General features: G+C 36.2%; 2 protein-coding genes across 2 annotated transcripts; both read right to left on the bottom strand.

The window, feature by feature from the left end:
* Nucleotides 1–1,100: 1,100 nt before the first annotated feature.
* Nucleotides 1,101–7,496, bottom strand: LOC131151138 (homeobox protein ATH1). The gene is made up of 5 exons (XM_058102378.1): nucleotides 5,959–7,496; nucleotides 3,195–4,488; nucleotides 2,431–2,786; nucleotides 1,903–1,963; nucleotides 1,101–1,482 (listed from the first exon to the last, which is right to left on the bottom strand). Exons 2-5 carry the CDS (start codon nucleotides 4,386–4,388, stop codon nucleotides 1,321–1,323), a joined length of 1,773 nt encoding a protein of 590 aa, XP_057958361.1. The 5' UTR covers nucleotides 4,389–4,488; nucleotides 5,959–7,496; the 3' UTR covers nucleotides 1,101–1,320.
* A 10,611-nt stretch (nucleotides 7,497–18,107) lies between these two features.
* LOC131151137 (abscisic acid receptor PYL2-like) lies at nucleotides 18,108–18,691 on the bottom strand. The gene has a single exon (XM_058102377.1). The coding sequence runs from the start codon at nucleotides 18,689–18,691 to the stop codon at nucleotides 18,128–18,130; it is 564 nt and encodes a 187-aa protein (XP_057958360.1). The 3' UTR covers nucleotides 18,108–18,127.
* Nucleotides 18,692–19,288: the final 597 nt, after the last annotated feature.

The following is a 19,288-nucleotide window of genomic DNA, read 5'->3' as shown; positions in this document are numbered from 1 at the left end:
GAGGGTGAGAGAGTGAGAAGCGCGAAAGAGAGTTGAGTTGAGTGGAGTGCAGTTGTCTCTTCCTCCTTGTATTTTCTCTTAGTTTTAGTGAAAATTGGTGTGCTCCATGAACATAGGTTAGTTTGAGCCGAATCATGTTAAATCTTGGTGTTCATTTTTGCTTGTTTATTTTACTAGTGGTGTGATTGTTGCTCCTTGATCCCCAACATGCATAAGGTATCCCACACCATTGATGGCAAGCTTGGTGGAGTCCGAAAATAAACCAACTCATTGATGGCAAGCTTGGTGGAGTCCGAAAATAAACCAACTCGAGGGAGACTATTATGAAATTTGTGCGCATCCTTGGGAATAGCAAATCCCAAGTTGAATGGGATTCTCAAATTATTGCAATAAAAAATCCAAATTGAATGAAATTTTCAAATCATTTCAACAAGCAAATCCCAAATTGGATGAGATTCTCAAATTATTTCAACAAGAAAATCATCTATAATTCTCCACAATCTCCTATAAATAGAGTTTGAAAATTTTCTAAGAATTTTGATCATAAATTTTTAGGGATTTTGATTATAAATGTAAACATCTATGGATATAGAAATGTAATTTTCTTTCTCATAAGAATAAAATAAACTTTTTGTAATATTTTTTTAATTATATATTTATCTTTTTTAATTTTTAATTTATATTAAAATAAATTCTTTAGCATTTTTATTTGTCTTTCTAAATGAAAATTAAAGAAATCAAATCTTCAACCCAAAATTTTTTCCCAATGAGGGCCAAAAATATATAAGTAATAAAATATAAATATTTTTTTCATATTTACCAAGACAAGCAATTAAAAAACACATGTTTTTAATATAATATAATTATTTTAGATAGCAATATTTACCATCAAGTCCAAGCCTTTCATGTTTGTTGCTTTTGAAAATGAAAACAAAGTATATTTAGTGAAAGCATTTCTCCAATTTTAGTGGAGGCACCTGCTTGTAGGTCTGCCGCTGCTTTTGCTTACTTTTTTTCTACCCACAAGCCCCCAGCCCATGCAGTTGATCTACTACATGAGCGCGAGAGCCCAGCTGCACCTGCGAGCGCGCAGAGAGAGATGCCAAATAAATTACTCAAATTATCTGATGGATTCCAGTAATAATGCTCAGGCTAGAACACATAAGCAGAATTTTGCTCCATAACAATCAACCCCAGCTCCCAATCAGTATAAAGAGCATTATGTACAGTTGTATCAGTGACGCATTCTACTATTTCCTTAATTTTGAATGATCAAGAAACCCATTGATCCATCTCCTATGAACACTTTCTTTTTCAGCTTCAGTTCAATTTAAATCTCTGGTTCTCCATGCCAACACGGCTTCTGCAGTTGTCGGTTCCTTCATCGTTTTGACGAGCCCTTCTTCTGTTCAGTTCCGAGTACATCTCCTCGATCATTGGCTTCCACAGACGAACTCGAGCATTTATAAACCAATTAGATACCTGATGACACATCCAAAATATATACAAGGAATTTGATGACAAGAAGAACTTGCGAATATAGAGAAGCACGAAACAGGTATTAATTTAGAACATGGTTCATTGGTTAGCAGCAAAAACATAGTTTAGAATGGCTTTACTGGGAAAGGAGCTGAGGATACAACTATGCACTGTGCTTTTTATAATAGAAAGGTGGAAATTCTGCTTAAAAATGAAAACTGAAACAACATTACCCCACTTTGCATTTCCCACCAAAGCACGTTATACAATAACTAACATCATATTTGGTTCGTAGAATGGAATGGGGTAAAAAAGAAATGGAATGAAAATTTGAATGGAGGGCAGAAAGCAATCAGATTTCATTTCATTCCTATCTACCAAACATGCAGTAAATACGAGAGAGGTGTGCCGAAAGTAACATACCTGGCTCCTTGTCAATCCACTTTTTACAGCAAGTATATGCTTCTCTGCATCTTTTGGGTACCTGAAATCCATCAAATATTTTCTAAATGGCCATTATAAGATTCTTTTTAGGGCATCATCTTATGAACTTGGAAAGGACCAACTATTTTCAGGCTTCTTTGATGGAGAGCTAATAGGTTTGACAACAAATTGATTAAACCTAACAGGACCCACTTGAATTTTTTAATTCAAGTTATGAAACTTCCTCTCACCCCACATTTTTTTTACCCATTGGATGCTTGGGAAGAAAAGGATTGAAAAAAAAAAAAAAAGCAAAAGTGGTTTTATTTTAGAATGGAAAATGCTTAGTGTCACGGGCCCACATGGCAGGCCCTAACTGGGTACAATAGTGTGGGTCATCATGGGCCCGGTGACACAGCATAACTTTTTTTAGAATTGATCAATACAATTTAGTATTAAGAATTTCTCAACTAGCCGAAGCAGCAGTTACTCTGCGAGGGCATGAGACAATCTAGTAAGGGAGCTCACGGATGAAGAAAGTTCTGAAACATCCATGCTCGTAATACTGAGACGGATTTTTCAGGTAAACCCCGTTGAGGTCTCCACAGTTGATGATCCTTTCTTCTTAGCTGCTGAAGAGCCCACTGCTTTTGGATGAAAGAAGTCTCAAAAGATCCATCCTTTTCTCTTGCATTTCCATCGCTGCAATGCCCTCCCATTGCAAGGATTTGATTGCTAATTCTCTCCCTCAGGTCTTTATATAACAAAGAGATTGTTCGAAGAGCAAAGCGTGCATGTAGCTGAGGGTCCAATTCAGTTGCAGCATGGAATGCAGATATTACAGTATGGATCTCATCTAAGCATCGGCTATATTGGTCATCAACCTGATTCCAGAAGAGGAACTTTGGTTAACAAAATATTGTGTTGAGAGAGAGAGAGAGAGAGAGAGAGAGAGAGAGATGAGTCCCTAGGAATAGGACAACTCAACCCACTCGAGTCACCACTCGAGTCACTAGAAACATGAAAGGTTTTGGCCACAAAATGATGACACAACTTGCTTCACCAGGATCAGCCAGTGAACAAAGTTTTTGTTTTTGGTTGGTTTGAGAAAATTTCATAAAATTTAATAACACCTTCTATTTGAACCGAGGATTCCCATACATGAATATCCAGCATTATTGATGAAATTTGAACATTCCATGATTTTTTAACTTGACTAGAATTGAGAGTACCATGAGGCATAAAGTTAAGAACTCTATAGTTCATACTTAGCATTAATGAAATCAGCATACCACTTGTAACAGAGCCAGCAGTTGGGCTTTCCTTGCTTCAACCTCTCGTCTTGGCAATGTTGGCTCAGTTTGAACCTCAAATCTACCACACTCATCAGGAAATTCACCAAAACCTGTTACTGAAATTCCTCTCTCCAGGGTCTGACCTGAAGAGAAACGTGTACCAGCAGCTGACTCACTGGGAAAATAGCATGTATGATCTAGACTACCAAGTGAATAGCTTGCAATTTCAGCAAGTATTTCCTGAATCACATGAAGATATCTTGATCCACATAACGTTTGCATTGGTTGGGCAGGTCTATAAGAACTGAAACTCAGAGAAAGTTCCTTATTGTTGCAAGAAGTTTGTTCTGAACCCAACCCTGTTTTGTTCAAAGAATGTTTAGCTGCACCAGAACAACTTATTTCTGAACACTGGTCGGTAGTAGTTGTCCCACATATAGTAGAAGCTTGGACTGTGCCAAGACTTAGAGACAGCTCATTACTATATTTAGAAGATCCATAAGGATTGCCCATGCTCATATTTTCATTGTTGGATAGTATCCGCCCGTTTGGGCCCAGGTCTTCCCTGAATCGGGGTGGTGGAAACCTTGCTCTTTCTGGGATTTCTGCACAAGGTAGAATGCTGTCAAAACTGTTCATATTGGTATGGTCTCCATCATATGCACAACTCAAAGAGGCCGTAAATGAAGAATTTGAAGTGTTAGAGCAGTCATTCAAAACATAAGTTCTCAAAATTTCTGAAGGCAAGGCTGAAGGCACTGAAATTGTTAAATCATTTAAATTTTCAGGAAGGCTGTTTCCTGTGGCCAGAAGTGTAGCCAGTGAAGTTGCAGAAAAGGGCATTTCTCTAACAAAGTGCTGCTGAAGCTCAGAGTTACTAATTGGATGCAGACTGCTGAGTGAGGCATCTCTAATGGCATTCCTTCCAAGTGTTAAATGGGAAAATATTGTATCAGAATCACAAATACCCCTATGATCTGATACAGGAATGCTGCCGTGAAGATCACTGATAGTTTCTCCTTGTAATGTAGAAAGCGTTGGATATCCGGTCATGATCTGACTTTGGTTATTAAGATCGAATGAATGGGGCTGAACCAGCAAATCTGAATTCATATTTGAATAAATTCCATCTACAAGCATAGGATTCTGAGCAGCCATATCTAACTGCATACTAAACGTCCCGTGGTCCATCGTATCATGAGATACCAAAGAATAAGCGCTTTAGTTTCAAAAAGCAGCAGCTAAATCATTCTCCCAACTATTATTCTCTAAATGCTCCAGAATTCTCCTGCTGTTTGCAGATGGAATGGGAGTAAGAAAGGGATGAAATGAAAATTTGAATGGAAAACATGACAAAATCAATTAAGCAATATATTCAATTCCCTTCTATTCCTACATACCAAACATATAGTAAGTGGCATTAAGGAACCATTATGCCCAAAGCTTAAGTTTGTTAAGTGAGACTCCATGAATAGTTTTAATATCTCTCTAACACATCCCTACACGCCAAATAGCTAGGATTGAAATCTGAATTGATTTTTAAATTAGAAAAATGGTATGGCAATGTTTGACTCAGGCATTTTGCTCAACGTAACGCTCAAGGGACGGTTTTAATATCTATCTAACACATCCCTACACGCCAAATAGCTAGGATTGAAATCTGAATTGATTTTTAAATTAGAAAAATGGTATGGCAATGTTTGACTCAGGCATTTTGCTCAACTTAACGCTCAAGGGACGGTTTTAATATCTATCTAACAAGTGGTTCTTGGTGATTAAGGTGGCCTTGCTTGGGGCCCTTGTACAGCCAGCACAACCAAAAAACAAAAAATAATGAGTTCATTGAAACAAAAATGCTTCATAATGCTTGCTAATGAAAAGGTGATGAAAATTTCAACAACCAGTAATTGTGAGATAAACATGTTTCCGTATCTAGTGACTACAGTTTTTGTGGCAACCAAATAAAGCACATTTAGACAGAGGAATCCATTGACAACAATGAAACTCCAAACAGATGTAGCAGAAGAAGTTTTTGGCATGTTCATACAGAGCCCATATGTAACAGCTATAAAGGGACGCATAAAACAAAAGAAAAAAAAAAAGTACAGCAAATAAAACTAGACAGCATACAATCCACTCAATCATACAGAGTGAAATCCCCAAGGTAATGTCTATTTAACAGTGCAGACATAGACACTTCCACTTTTTCTCTGCTCATTTTGTGTCAGGAACAACACCAACACCCATGTTCATTGTAGATAACCATGGTTAAATTATTCTCCTCTCAGAACATATCACAGTCCCCACTTGAAGTTAGGCCCATATACGTGACTTTCTTTCAAAATTGATCATGCCTCAAGCAACTGCCAAAAGGATCATATACCATGGCATATAGCATTTACAGTATCTCTAGATTGCTCACAGCAGCAGTTTGAGCTGTTCATAAATCTTAAGACAAACTAGAAATGTAAAGAAAGAAAGTGGAGTGACTGCTAAACTCAAGGTCAAGTCAAGATCGGAGTATTCAAATGTGATACCAGACAACCACAACAAAATGGCATTGGCAGAAAGCAAAGACAAGTAAAACATGTCCATGTAAACACATATAGCATGGATGAAAGACAAGAAATGAACATTTGCATATCCAATATTTAACATTTCAGGGCATGAGGAAGCATATAGACTGAAAAAAAGAAGAAGCAGAATGGTAGAATTACTACAGAAGGACAAGAGAAAAGTGTTACGGATTTAGAGAATAAACCTTCCATGCATCAGTAAATGAGCTACCAACCATCCAGCCACAGGGAAGAAGATGCAATTTGCTCCGCCTGATACCTCGTCAAAACTCAGAGGCAAGTAATGGAGTAAAGTATATGGATGCAGATATAATGGTAAGTTTAAGAAGATAAAGTGGTCTGCTTCCACATTGATAGTCACTGCAGGCAAGTTTCCTCAGAGAACCCAAAACAAGCAATCGCAGTGCAAAATTCACAAGGAGTGATAGGCTTTCCTTTCTCCCCAAAAGAGTAAAAAATAACATGCCACAGAGCAGAGTCGGTAAAGGAAGTTGTTTCTTCTTTAACAAAGAGAACAAAAGGTAGCGCCTAGCAGGGGACTCGTGCGTTCATCCCCAACCACTCTCAAACAACGCAGATTTTGAAATAAAAGCCAATCCCAAAGGTGGGTTAACTTCTTTGCATGAGCAGAAAAGTGGGATTTTCTTCAAGAACCCGAAACCCAAGACACTGAAACATTCAGAATCTCAAGCCCCATGAAGAATCATGATGATCATCTCTCCTCTCCCTCACTGTGTACCACGCCACAAGACTTTAAAGCTCAAGAATACAAATGGGTCAGGAAAACAAAGGACACCCATCTCAGAGAAACCATTAAAAGCAAGAAAGAGAGTGTAGAAAGGCCGAAAAGAGGGCTCTGCAGAGAAATGCAGAGATGAATGGATGGACCCATGAGTAGGGATAGAGATAGAGAGAGAGGGAGAGAGGAACAGCCACACAACAACACGAGTAAAAAAACAAGCAAGGGGATAGTAAGGGAAACTAGAATACAGACATAACTCCTGCTTGCTGCAGTGCCACTCATTTCTGTAGCAGGCTATATTGGAGGGCCCATCCCTCCCTATCTCTGATGACCGATCTCCTTTACCCTTCTTCATTATCTGCTTCACTGCAATCATCACAACCAAAATATGTGGATTCTCTCTGTTCAAACTCCTGTTCATGGCAGGCGTTCCCAGCACCATTTTTCAGAGAAAGGCCTTTACTTTTTATCTATTTCGGATAAAAGAAACTAATGTGATGAGAAAGAAGAGTAAAGGAAGTAAAGAATTTTTATGCTTTCTCAACGGAGCCTCTCATAACTAAACTCACAAGGCATTGAGAGAGAAAGAGAGAGCAGCAGCAGAGGCAGGGTACTTTTTTAGAGAGAGAGAGAGAGTGTATGTGTGAGAGAAATGAGGGAGGAGAGATGAAATGATGATGCAAGCAAAGCAAAACCAAAGGGGTTGAGAAAATCTGGTGTGCAGAGATCTTTGACGAATTTATGAGAGCAATTATAAGCCCACCTCACCCCCCTCTCTCTCTCTCTCTCTCCCTCTCCCTCTCCCTCTCGGGTCTTGGCTGAGTATGGTTTTGGTGGTTGGGGGAGTGGGGGAGGGGTGCTTCAAAGTTCAAAATTGAAAGTTGAAAGTGAAGAGAGGAAGGTAGAGAGCCAGAGAGGGCAGGGTGGACCAAACCCATGGGGCAGGGGCAGGCTCTGCTTTCCATTTGAGATTGAGACCCATGAAGAAGGAGAATGTGATGAAATAGTGATATTCAATGATCTGCATGTGTGGGTGTTCAACCTTTTTGATGCATGATTGAGAGTAACAGGGCCTTCAAGTTTCAACCCAAAAGAAATAATAGTAAGAAAAATGAAGGTAATCTTTCAACATGTGACAAATTGACAATGGAAATGGGGTAGCTCAGCAGTGATGGTTACATCTCACCTTTCATTTGAACAATACTGTCATGCATTTTCTTGCTGATTAATTATTAAAAAAAACGAAAAAAGGAAAAAAGAAAAGCACCCTGTGATTATTTATACTGCATGATGAGTATTGTACTAGTCGCATGATAATATTTAAATGATAAATATCATACAATAAACTTTTATGATTAACCAATAAAAAGACGTGTCAAATTAATTTGTACAAAATAAAGTTGCATAGAAACTAATTTTTATCCCAAAAATCAATATATGATCTCCAAAGAAAGTTGTGGCTCCCGTTTAAAAAGGGTATTCACTTAAAACCTATCAAAATAGGAGATTCTATGCAGAATGCTTGGGATCTCGTGCAAAACTTTTCTTTTCACATAAACTTAATAAGCTCAATTCACTCCCCATAGGTATTTTCGAGTCAATGCATAGAATCATTATACCGAATATTAAAACGTTTTGAAGTTTTTCACAATGAAGGTTGTAACTCGGTTTTCATTGACGAGATAATAAAAATTATATAAAATTTTTGTATATATTGGCACGTGTTGAATCATGTAAATCATTGCTTTCTTGTTTATATACATAATATTAAGATGCATTTTCACAAAAAAACTTGTTCTTATAGTTTGGCAACGATCACTTCACTTGCAGAGAAAAAACACTTTGAAGACTTGTCGTCATTCAATACTTTAGCCATTTGTCCTATGTAATAATGATGAACAAGACACTTTTTCCACAAGGAAAGGAAATGTTCATAAAATTTTATAACCTAACTTATTTTGAACAAAATCATGTGAAGACTTAAGGTCATGCTTGAAATACTATGATTAGAAAATTAGGCAGTGGTTTTAATTCAAATGCATAGTACTGTTGATTGAATGCTAAGTTTTGGGGCCTGAATTGGGCTATTTTCTTATTCTCTGTTAATGGGCTTTGATCTTAGCCCAAAAAATCCTTCAAAGTGTGGGATCACTGATATATGGGCCTGAATTGGGCCATCTTCTTACTTTGGGCTTTCCTCACCTTATTTTCTTATTCAGAAGCTCTGACTCAGGTCTTCAAGGTTATGGACATGGGCCCTATGTCACCCTCCATAAAGTTGTATTTGAGAGGGCTGTAATCGGTTTTTTATGATTCGATTTGGGACAAACCCATAATCAAGCCAAACTAATAGTTTTCTAAATTGCTCAAATTGAAATAATGTGTAACAATTTTAGGGAAAGGAAGGATAGCTTTCGGCATTTTGTGTTTGCCTAATTAATTAGCTTGATTTGGACAAGATTGAATTAGTACTAAATGTAGATTAGATGGCAATCCCCGGTCCTCAATTGTTTGGTGTCACCGCATACAATTATTGAAGAAACTCTAAATGCACAGAACTTAGAAGGTGTTATGTATGGACCGACCTCCCTCAATTGTTTGGCATCACCTTTAGGCCATATATGCATATATAATTAATTAAATTAGACCAGTTTAGTCAACTATTATTGGTTAACTTGAATGCCTAAGACACGTTTTGGGATTGCTATTTTGGGAAATCCATTGAATCCATTCTAAAACAATTCAATCTGCTTGTGTGCTCTTAAATGGGTTTTGTTCAATCTCTACAATTGCATTATGTGTTGGCTGCCAAACATATATATAGTCAAGAAAGATCTTCTAATTACACTACGCTTTCCTTTGTGAGTATAGTTTTTGGGTTTGCAATACAAAATTTATTAAATTTTATTTAAATTGATACAAATTCAAATTTAATGTCCAAAATTCATACTCTCAAACACTATTTAAGTGATATTAATACTTACATGCACTTGATTTTTTTTTCTTCTTCTTTTTATGGATCTCCTAATGAGAATTGGTTCACGTAGAAAAGCCTAATAGAATATATAATTAATATTTGTTCCATCCGATATCCTAATTTTATTTTGTAATTTGTGAGCTTTGAAGAGCGTATTCTTTTTTTTTTTTTTTTTTTTTTTTTATTACAAAGGAATTCCAGCCACCAATGAGCCTTTCGGACCTCCTGGTGCGGCACCAAACCTACGAATTAGCATCCTCCACTCCCAAGTCTTGGTGATCAGGATAAAGTTTGGAATGCGGACACGTTTTTTGTGCATTAGTTGGACGCTTGGCCAACCCGACCCCCAGGACACATGTCCATTACCATTCACGGTCCCCACTGGCTCATAGAAAACTCTCACCATCCACGGTCCTTGTTGGCTCATAGAACAAACTTTCATCATCCACGGTCCCCGTTGGCTCACAGAATATACTCTCACCATCCATAGGTACCGCTGACTTCGTGAGTGTATCTACCTGGAATTGAATCCTTGATGCTCCTGCGCCATGCTCGTGGGGACTTGAAAAGCGTATTCTAAAATGTAGCGATGGTTGATCTTTTAGATGATAAACTTGATTGCAGGTGATGAGAAAATGAATTTATATTTTTTGTGTTATGAGCTTAATCACAAAAGATTAATTTTTTAAAGAAGAGCGAATCTCAAATTAAATAACTATTAGGTAGAGATTTAGAGTTTATAAATAGAGGTTAAGTTATTATTATTATTTTTATTTGTTAGATGTGTATGTATCTGTATTAGACTTTTGCAAAGTCAATAAGACCTTTCATTGGGGAGGGGAGGGGGATATTAATTAACTTTGCTCCTGGTGTTTTTTGTCTTACATTGGTAGAATAGTTCCACATTAGTATAAAAAGTTGTTTTGAATTTTTGTATTATTTTTCCCATATTGGAGAAAAGTATTTTTTGGACTTGAAGTTGAAGTCATATAAAGAGCTCAACTCTTCATTTGTAAAACACACTTCAAAGTTGTACTTTGTTGAGAAGTAGTTGATTGATCGTCGGCACCCGAGGACGTAGGTAATTCTAAACCGAATCTCGTTAATTTCTTGTCTTATTCTTTTTACTATTTTATTATTAGTTTCTGCATTGCTTTAGTTTCTTATATATATATATATTCAATAGTAATAATTGTAGTATTAGTGTTTGGCAAAAATGGGGTGCCCGACACAACAATTGGTATCAGAGCTAGGTTGAATAGTGTCAATACGGAGGTGTTCCTCTGTTAGGATCCTTGATTCCACGTTTGATACCTAAGAAAGACCTTATCTAAGCGAGTGCTCAGAGACCATTGCGACTCAGTCGCTCCCTCGAGGTTGGCCTGATCAAAGTGGGATTTCATAGGATAAAATAGAGTAGGCACAAATTTTTTTTTTTTTTAATAAAAGAGGGCGGCACCTCCATTTATTTATTAATATACCCTCACTTTTGGCGGAGGAATACCGTGGTTACAAGATAAAACAAAAGGGGGAGTACAGAAAAAACCCCCCCAAAAAAAACCAACACCAGCAACCAACCAAACTAGGACAACAAAACTAAACATAACTAACAAAGAAGATAAAAACATAAACACAACCAAAATCAAAGCGAAATACACCAAACAAAACTCGAGAGTTGAACTAATGACGAACGGAAACGAGACCCCACCTATCCATCCGAAGAATACCTTTAAGATAACGTGGTAGAAAGTGTTATTTTTCGTAGATTATATTGTTTCCCATTTCTCCTTCTTTAGCAAGAAAATCAGTCACACTATTGGTACGTACTATTCATCTTAGGCCTTTTGCTTGATTGGTTGCTATTGAATATATAGAAGATGGCAAAAACTAGTGCAGCAGTAGAAAAAACTCTGTCCACACGAACTCCAACCCCTTCAGCTTCGACATCATCATTGAAGACGATAGTTGATGCTCGGTTTGAGGTGGAGAAATTTGATGGTACCAGTAATTTTGGTATGTGGTAATGTGAGGTGATGGACATCTTGTATTAGGAAGAACTAGATATTGCTTTGGATGATAAACCAGTAGATATAGGTGATAGAGATTAGGAAAATATCAATCGTCAGGCATGTGGTACGATTTGTCTGTGTCTCGCTAAAGATCAGAAATATTGTGTTATAAGGGAGACATCTGCAAAGAAATTGTGGAAGACATTAGAAGATACATTAATGACCAAGAGTTTGGAAAATCGACTCTATTTGAAAAAAAAAATTGTTTCGCTTCCAATATCAACCAGGTATTTCGATTAATGACCACATAAATGCTTTCAATAAAATTTTGGCCGATTTGTTAAATTTGGACGAAAAGGTGAAAGATGATGATAAAGCCATATTGTTACTGAATTCTCTCCCCGATGAGTATGAACATTTGACCACCATTTTATTGTATGGGAAAGACAAAGTTACTTATGATGTTGTTTGTATTGCATTGATTAGTACTCAATGTAGAAAGAAGGATCAGAGGTTCTATAAGGAAACTATAGAAGCACTAACAATAAGGGAACGTTCTCAGAGTCATATACCTGGAAGGAAGAGTAAATCTCATGGGAAAGTAAATCTCATGGGAGACCTGATAAAGATGAATGCGCCTTTTGTCGTGAGAGAGAGCATTGGAAGAAAGACTACCCTAAATTACAGCAGAAAAATAAGGGTAAAGCATATTCTAATGCCAAAATTTTCTCTTATTGGAACATATTCTTCATGTTATTTTGGTGAGTGGATTTTGGATTCTGGTTGTTCCTATCACATGTCTCCCAATAGGGAATGGTTTTCTAATTTTGAAGAATTAGATGGTGGGGTTGTTTTTATAGGAAATGATAATATTTGTAAAACAATTGGAATATGATCAATACAGTTGAAATGTCAAGATGGAACTATTAAGGCCTTGATTGATGTTAGGTATGTTCGAAGCCTAAAGAAGAATCTGATTTCATTGGGTGCCTTAGAATCTAAAGGGTTCACTATCACTTTGAAAAATGGAACCTTAAAGATTAAATCAAGTGCGCTGGTGGTGATGAAAGGAATAAGGAAAAATAACCTGTATTATTTACAAGGTAGTACAATTATTGGCTCAGCAGCAGTTGTTTCTAAGAAAGATGTAGGTTTAGATACAACCAGATTATGGCATATGCGATTAGCACATGGAGGAGAAAAATCTTTGTAACAATTAGTTAAGCGAGGTTTCTTAAAGGGTGCAAAGGTGTGCAAACTTGAATTTTGTGAGCATTGCATTCTAGGAAAACAGATTAGAGTGAAATTTGGCACTGCAATCCACCAGACTGAAGATATTTTAGACTACATCCATACAGATGTATGGAGGCCCACAAAAACGGCTTCGTTGGGTGGTATGCATTATTTTGTCTCTTTTGTTGACGATTTTTCCAGAAGAGATTGGGTGTATTCTATGAAGCATAAAAATGAAGTGTGTGATATTTTCCTTGAGTGGAAAAAATTAGTTGAAACTCAAACTAGCAGAAAGATTAAATGACTCAGATCAAATAATGGTGGTGAATACACGAGTGACTCGTTTATGAAGGTATGTCAGGATGAAGGTATTGCTCGATACTTCACAGTTCGAGATACACACAGCAGAATGGGGTGGCAGAGCGCATGAATTAGACTTTGTTGGAGAAAGTTTGATATATGTTGTCTAATGCTGGGTTAGACAAAAGGTTTTGGGTTGAGGCTGTTAGATATGTGTGTCATCTCATCAATCGTCTACCATCATCTACAATAGGGGGGAAAACACCCTATGATGTATGGTCTGGAAAGCCTGTTAGTGATTATGATTCTTTACATGTATTTGGTACTATGACTTACTATCATGTTAAAGAATCTAAGTTGGATCCAAGAGCCAAGAAAACAATATTCTTGGGGATAAGTGCAGGAGTCAAAGGATATCGTCTTTGGTGTCTAAAGACGAAAAAAATGATTTTAAGCAGGGATGTGACTTTTGATGAACTTGCGATGATGAAGAAAACAATACGTAAGGAGTCACGAGTTGAAGAGAAGACCAGTGGTACTCAACAACAGGTGGAGGTTGAGATAATTTTGGGAAACCCAGTGAGAAATGAGACTACACAAGGTAACTCTCTAGTTACGGTGGGGAATAGTTTACAAGAAGAGGAGATTTCAATTCAAGAATCTTCACAGCAACAAGAATCAATTGTTTTTTAGAGGCCAAGATGAGAAATTCGAAAACCTACTCGGTATACTGATATGGTGGCCTATGCACTTCCAGTTGTGGATGATAATGTTCCTTACACTTTCAAAAATGTAATGAGAAACTCTGAATCAGACAAGTGAAAAAGAGCGATGGATGAAGAAATGCAGTCTCTTCATCAAAATCAGACTTGGGAGCTAACCCACTTGCCCAATGGTAAAAAAGCAATTAGTTGCAAATGAGTTTATGTAAAGAAAGAAGGATTTACAGATGCAAATAATGTTCGCTTCAAATCCAGATTGGTATCTAGGGGCTACACACAGAAGGAAGGCATTGATTATAATGAGGTATTTTTTCTAGTTGTTAAACATTCTTCCATTTGAATTTTGTTAACTTTGGTAGCACAATTTGATCTTGAACTAGTTCAGTTCGATGTAAAAACTACATTTTTACATGGTGATTTGGAAGAGGAAATCTATATGACTCAGCCATATGGATTTCAGGCAGCTGGAAAAGAAAATTGGGTATGTAAACTGGGTAAATCGTTGTATGGTTTAAAACAGTTTCCAAGACAGTGGTACAAATAATTTCATCAATTTATGATGGGTCAGAAGTACATCAGAAATAAATGATCATTGTGTTTATGTTCGTAGACTACAGAATGGATCTTTTATATATTTACTCTTGTATGTTGATGATATGTTGATAGCTTCAAAGAATAGAGAAGAAATCAACAAGTTGAAAAGTCAGTTAAATCAAGAGTTTGAGATGAAAGATCTTGGTGAAACAAAGAAGATACTTGGCATGGAGATTCGTAGAGACATAATGAGAGGAAGAGTTAGTTTGTCTCAGACACAGTATTTGAAGAAGGTAGTATAGAGTTTTGGCATGTCTGAGTAGTCAAAACCAGTAAGCACTCCTCTTGCTCCTCATTTCAAGCTTAGTGTGGCTTTATCTCCTAAATCAGATGAGTAAATATATGTCACAGGTTCCTTGTGCAAGTGATGTTGGTAGTCTGATGTATGCAATGGTTTGTATTAGACCTGATATTTCACAAGCTATTAGTATGGTGAACAGGTATATGCATGATCCGGGTAAAGGACATTAGCAAGTTATGAAATGGATTTTGAGATATATTATGAATACAATTGATGTTGGTATAGTATTTGAGAAAAATAATACTATTGATCAATATGTTGATGGATATGTGGATTTTGATTTTGCAAAAATGATTTGGATAAACGTCGATCAACTACTGGATATGTTTTTACGTTTGCTAATGGTCCAGTGAGTTGGAGGTCTACCTTATAGTCTACCATTGCCTTGTCTACAACAGAAGTAAAGTACATAGCAGCTTCAGAGGCTGTTAAGGAAGTTATTTGGTTGCAGGGTTTACTTGAAAATTTGGGAGTTATTTAGAAGCACATTGTTGTGTTCTGTGATAGTCAGAGTGTTATTCATTTGACAAAGAACCAAGTCTATCATGTACGAACGAAGCACATCGACGTTCGGTTTCATTTTATGCAGGATATTATTGATGGAAGTAAGATACTTCTTCAGAAAATTACTACAACTGAAACTCCCGCATATATGTTGATCAAGATTGTGACAACAATCAAGTTCAAACATTGTTTGGACTTGATCAATATCTTGCAAGTTTGAATATATTTTGAAGGCGCCGATGATGTGGAACTCCAGAAAATGTTGGTGACTGAAAAATTTGTTGAATTTATCGTCAAGGTGGAGATTTATTATTTTTTGTCCCACATTGGTAGAAGAGTTCTACATTAGTATGAAAAGTTATTTTGAATATTTTGTATTATTTCCCCCACATTGGAGAGAAGTGTTTTTTGGACTTGAAGTTGAAGCTATATAAAGAGTTTAACTCTTCATTTGTAAAATACACCTCAAAGTTGTACTTTGTCAAAAAGTAGTGGATTGATCGTCAACGCCCGAGGACGTAGGTAATTTTATACCGAACCTTGTTAATTTTTTGTCTTGTTCTTTTTGACTGTTTTATTATTGGTTTTTGCATTACTTTAGTTTCTTATATATTCAATAGCAATAGTTGTAGTATTGGTGTTCGACACAAGTAGGGTGCCCAACACAACAGCTCCGATATAAGATATGAACTTATCGATTCGATGGTTATTTAATGTCGAGTTCAAAACTCTTTTTTCTTAATGCAACTTAAAGTCTACACTTTTTATTAGTTGAGCACGTTAAAATAACTACTGAAAAAATTATTTTTATTTCAACTAATCAATTTGATATTTAGTCAATAACAAATGTTAAAACTTGATATATATTGTTGTCCCACAACTTAATAGCTTATATTTTTAGGTAAAGTGATAATCTAACATGATATCAAAACCAATTTTTAGGAGGTCTTGAGTTCTAGTCTTGTTGTTCGCGTTTATTCTGTGGTGTTTAAAAAAAAAATTGTGTTCCCTGTCATGAATGTTTTTATCGTATGTGAGAGAATGTTAAAATTTGATATACATTGTTGGCCCACAACCTAATCGCTTAAGCTTTTAGGTAAAGTACAAAAATTTTACTTCGCCCTACATCAAACCTCATATACCTTGAACTAAAATTTTATTTTTAATTTGAACAATGTTTATACTTGGGGGACTCAAATTTTATTTTCAAGTAGAACAACAATATGTTTGTTTCGTAAGAATAATGGGTTAGGTGCTTGTTTCACAAACTAAAATACTCTTAAGCTTTTAGGTAAAGTACAAAAATTTACTCCACCCTACATCAAATCTCGTATATCTTGTACAAAAATTTTATTTTTAATTTGAACCATGTATAGACTTGGGGTGCTCAAAATTTTTTTTTTCAAGTAGAACAACAATATGTTTGTTTCGTAAGATTAATGGGTTCTAAGAGATATTAGACTTAACTAAATTTTTTTAATTTCGCATTTGGTTGTTGGACAGACTAAGATAGTATTTGGGAGCATGAATTTCAGATCTTATATTTGGTTTTGTGTGAATTTGAAATAAATGTAATACAATTATGTATGGTTTTTATTCAAATTTGACACAAATTCAATCCGAAATCTAGACTCCCAAACATAGGTAATGGAATTCTTAACCCATAAACGCGGGCTAGAGCTAGCCCATTCCATACCACTCTCCTCCTTTGGTCTCTCTACCACATATATGACGACATACAAAGATACTTGCAACTAAAAATCAAAATTAAATACTTTGTCAATAATTAAAATTAATTTTTTTAATAAAAAACATAGACTAAAATTAAACTAACACAATTTTTTTAATCAATAAATTAATGAAAGGAAGTTTTTTTTTTTTTAAATGAGTACAATTAATGCGATGCAACAATATTAATTAAAGGAAATTTAAATTTGGGTGAAGCAATAGCTTGAAGGTCATTGTCCAGTTGGGTTAGCTCAAGCGGTAAGGGCGACTTGTGACTTTGGTGACCTTAAAGTCATGGGTTTGCTTTCCCCTTAAGGCATTATGTTGGTAAATTATGAGGGGCACGTCAATGGGTGGATGGTTTTCACCTCCGGGTTTGGTGTCGTCTCATAGTATCCAAAGTGACGCGATGATGGCTGCAGTCCCCAAGTTATTAAAAAAAAGAAGAAAGAAGAAACCTGGAAGGCCGCATGTCCCTCAAGTCCCCCCTCAGATTTCTCATATCTGCCTCCGAAAATATAAGGAGTTGACATTGAAGCCACACAACAATTCGCACATCTACTCTCTCTCTCTCTCTCACACACACACACACACACACTGCAGCCTCTAAATATTTCTCCTGCGATAAGATCATCAGTTAAGATTTAGAAATAATAAATACTATAAGATTTCATTTTCAAAAAAAAAAAAAAAAGAATACTACAAGATTTTATAATATTTAAGGACATGTCTAAACACATTTATGCTTATTAATTACATATATATATATATATATATATATATGCGTGTGAACCCTTGTTTAATTATAGGCTTAAACATAAATGTACAACTATTTAAACATAATCAAAATTCCCAATATTAGTTTTTTTTTTTTTTTTCACTTGGCAAAATACCTACTCTATTTTTTATTGAGATTAATTAAAGAAAAAAAACAATTAAAAGGCATTTGTGCGAGTATGCACAGTGCAGAAAATACATATATAAACGTTTTATTGAAGAATTAAAACAATAAGGTATATATTACTTATAACAATCCCCCACAAAACAAATAAAATAACCCACAAACCAATTCCAATTTGCAAATCAGATTCATATATATATATATATATATATATATATATATATATCATATTTATTCAACATAATTTTTGTATATATGTTTCTATATATAGATATAGATATATTTTCACACACACATACATAAAATCTTCTTCACACGTCCATAATGATATTCATGATACCATTTACGTTCCTCCATGCAGAGATGCCATTGCCACATCCCGAAGCTTCTGGAGATTCAGCTTCACCACAGTGTCCACAAACAGTTTGGTCTCCTCTCTTGTGTTCCCCTCCGGTATTTCCACCGCGTACGACTCCAAAACAACCGAATACGCCTTCCCTTTCTTCCGGAGCTCGCTCACCGACGTCACGGACCGGTAGTTGTTCAGCCGGTGGTCGCCGCCGATCATCCTGAAGCTTACTACGCGCTGTTCCTCGTCCAAAATCTCCAGCCTCTCGGTGCTCGTGGACGCCGGCAGGCCCGACACCACCGTCACCTCCCGCACGCTCCCCACGCCCCCGTCCCCTCTCCTCAGGGCGCAGCTCTTGATGAAGTGCTTGTGCCTCTGAGGGTTTTCGAAGTTCCGGATCTGAGCCCACACGGCCGCCGCCGGCGCTTCGATGCGCTGCGTCGCCACCGAATAGCAGGTGTTCGAGGGCAGCTCGGGGGTGTGGTAGGAGAGAATGAGAGGCCTGAGCTCGGAGAATTCTTCCATGGTCAAACCTTCGGGGATTTGATTAGGGGTCATTTTATATATAAGTATGTATGTGTATATATATATATATATATATATATATATGTGATATCTGTGTTTTATGTATGGTTTCATGTAAAGAGATGTATATATATATATGCAAACATGAAGGAAGAAGGAGGAGAAAGAATTAAAGAAGAAGCTATATATGGACAAAGAGCTAACTCTCGCTAGCTAGTTGTTGTTTTTTTTCTCTTTTTTTTTTTGGCGTGTTCTTGGGTGCCTGTATATATATATATATATATTTTATATAATAATATGAACATATTTGAGTTATATATACAAATAAATATTGATTTTTGTGGTTGGGTAGAGCTGTTTGTATATTTTTTGACACGCATGCCCTAGCTAGCTTTTCATATATATATATATATATATATATATATATATATATATATATATGTATATATTACAGAGTAAGAGAACCCACTTGCAGAGTCCAAGGTTTGTCATTTAGGTTTTTCAATTACTTCAATGAACCCAATGCGTGTTTGGGTGTTATTTTAAATATATAAATATTTATTTAGGGGAGGGTGTGCATTCCTACATTATATATATAGATATATATATATGTATGTATGTATATCCTTA

This window comes from Malania oleifera, chromosome 3, assembly GCF_029873635.1.
Source record: "Malania oleifera isolate guangnan ecotype guangnan chromosome 3, ASM2987363v1, whole genome shotgun sequence".
Taxonomy (NCBI): Eukaryota; Viridiplantae; Streptophyta; class Magnoliopsida; order Santalales; family Ximeniaceae; genus Malania; species Malania oleifera.
The sequence above is the reverse complement of the archived record's forward strand: the minus strand, read 5'-3'. Positions and strand labels throughout refer to the sequence as shown.

What these genes read in the sequence shown, in the direction of transcription:
- LOC131151138 (XM_058102378.1), bottom strand. Translation starts at nt 4,388, where the DNA reads ATGGACCACGGGACGTTTAGTATGCAGTTAGATATGGCTGCTCAGAAT. An exon ending in TGCTGGCTCTGTTACAAGTG is followed by an intron (nt 2,787 to 3,194) that starts GTATGCTGATTT and finishes TTCTGGAATCAG; the next exon opens with GTTGATGACCAATATAGCCG. An exon ending in GTGGATTGACAAGGAGCCAG is followed by an intron (nt 1,483 to 1,902) that starts GTATGTTACTTT and finishes ATGTGTCATCAG; the next exon opens with GTATCTAATTGGTTTATAAA.
- LOC131151137 (XM_058102377.1), bottom strand. Translation starts at nt 18,691, where the DNA reads ATGACCCCTAATCAAATCCCCGAAGGTTTGACCATGGAAGAATTCTCC.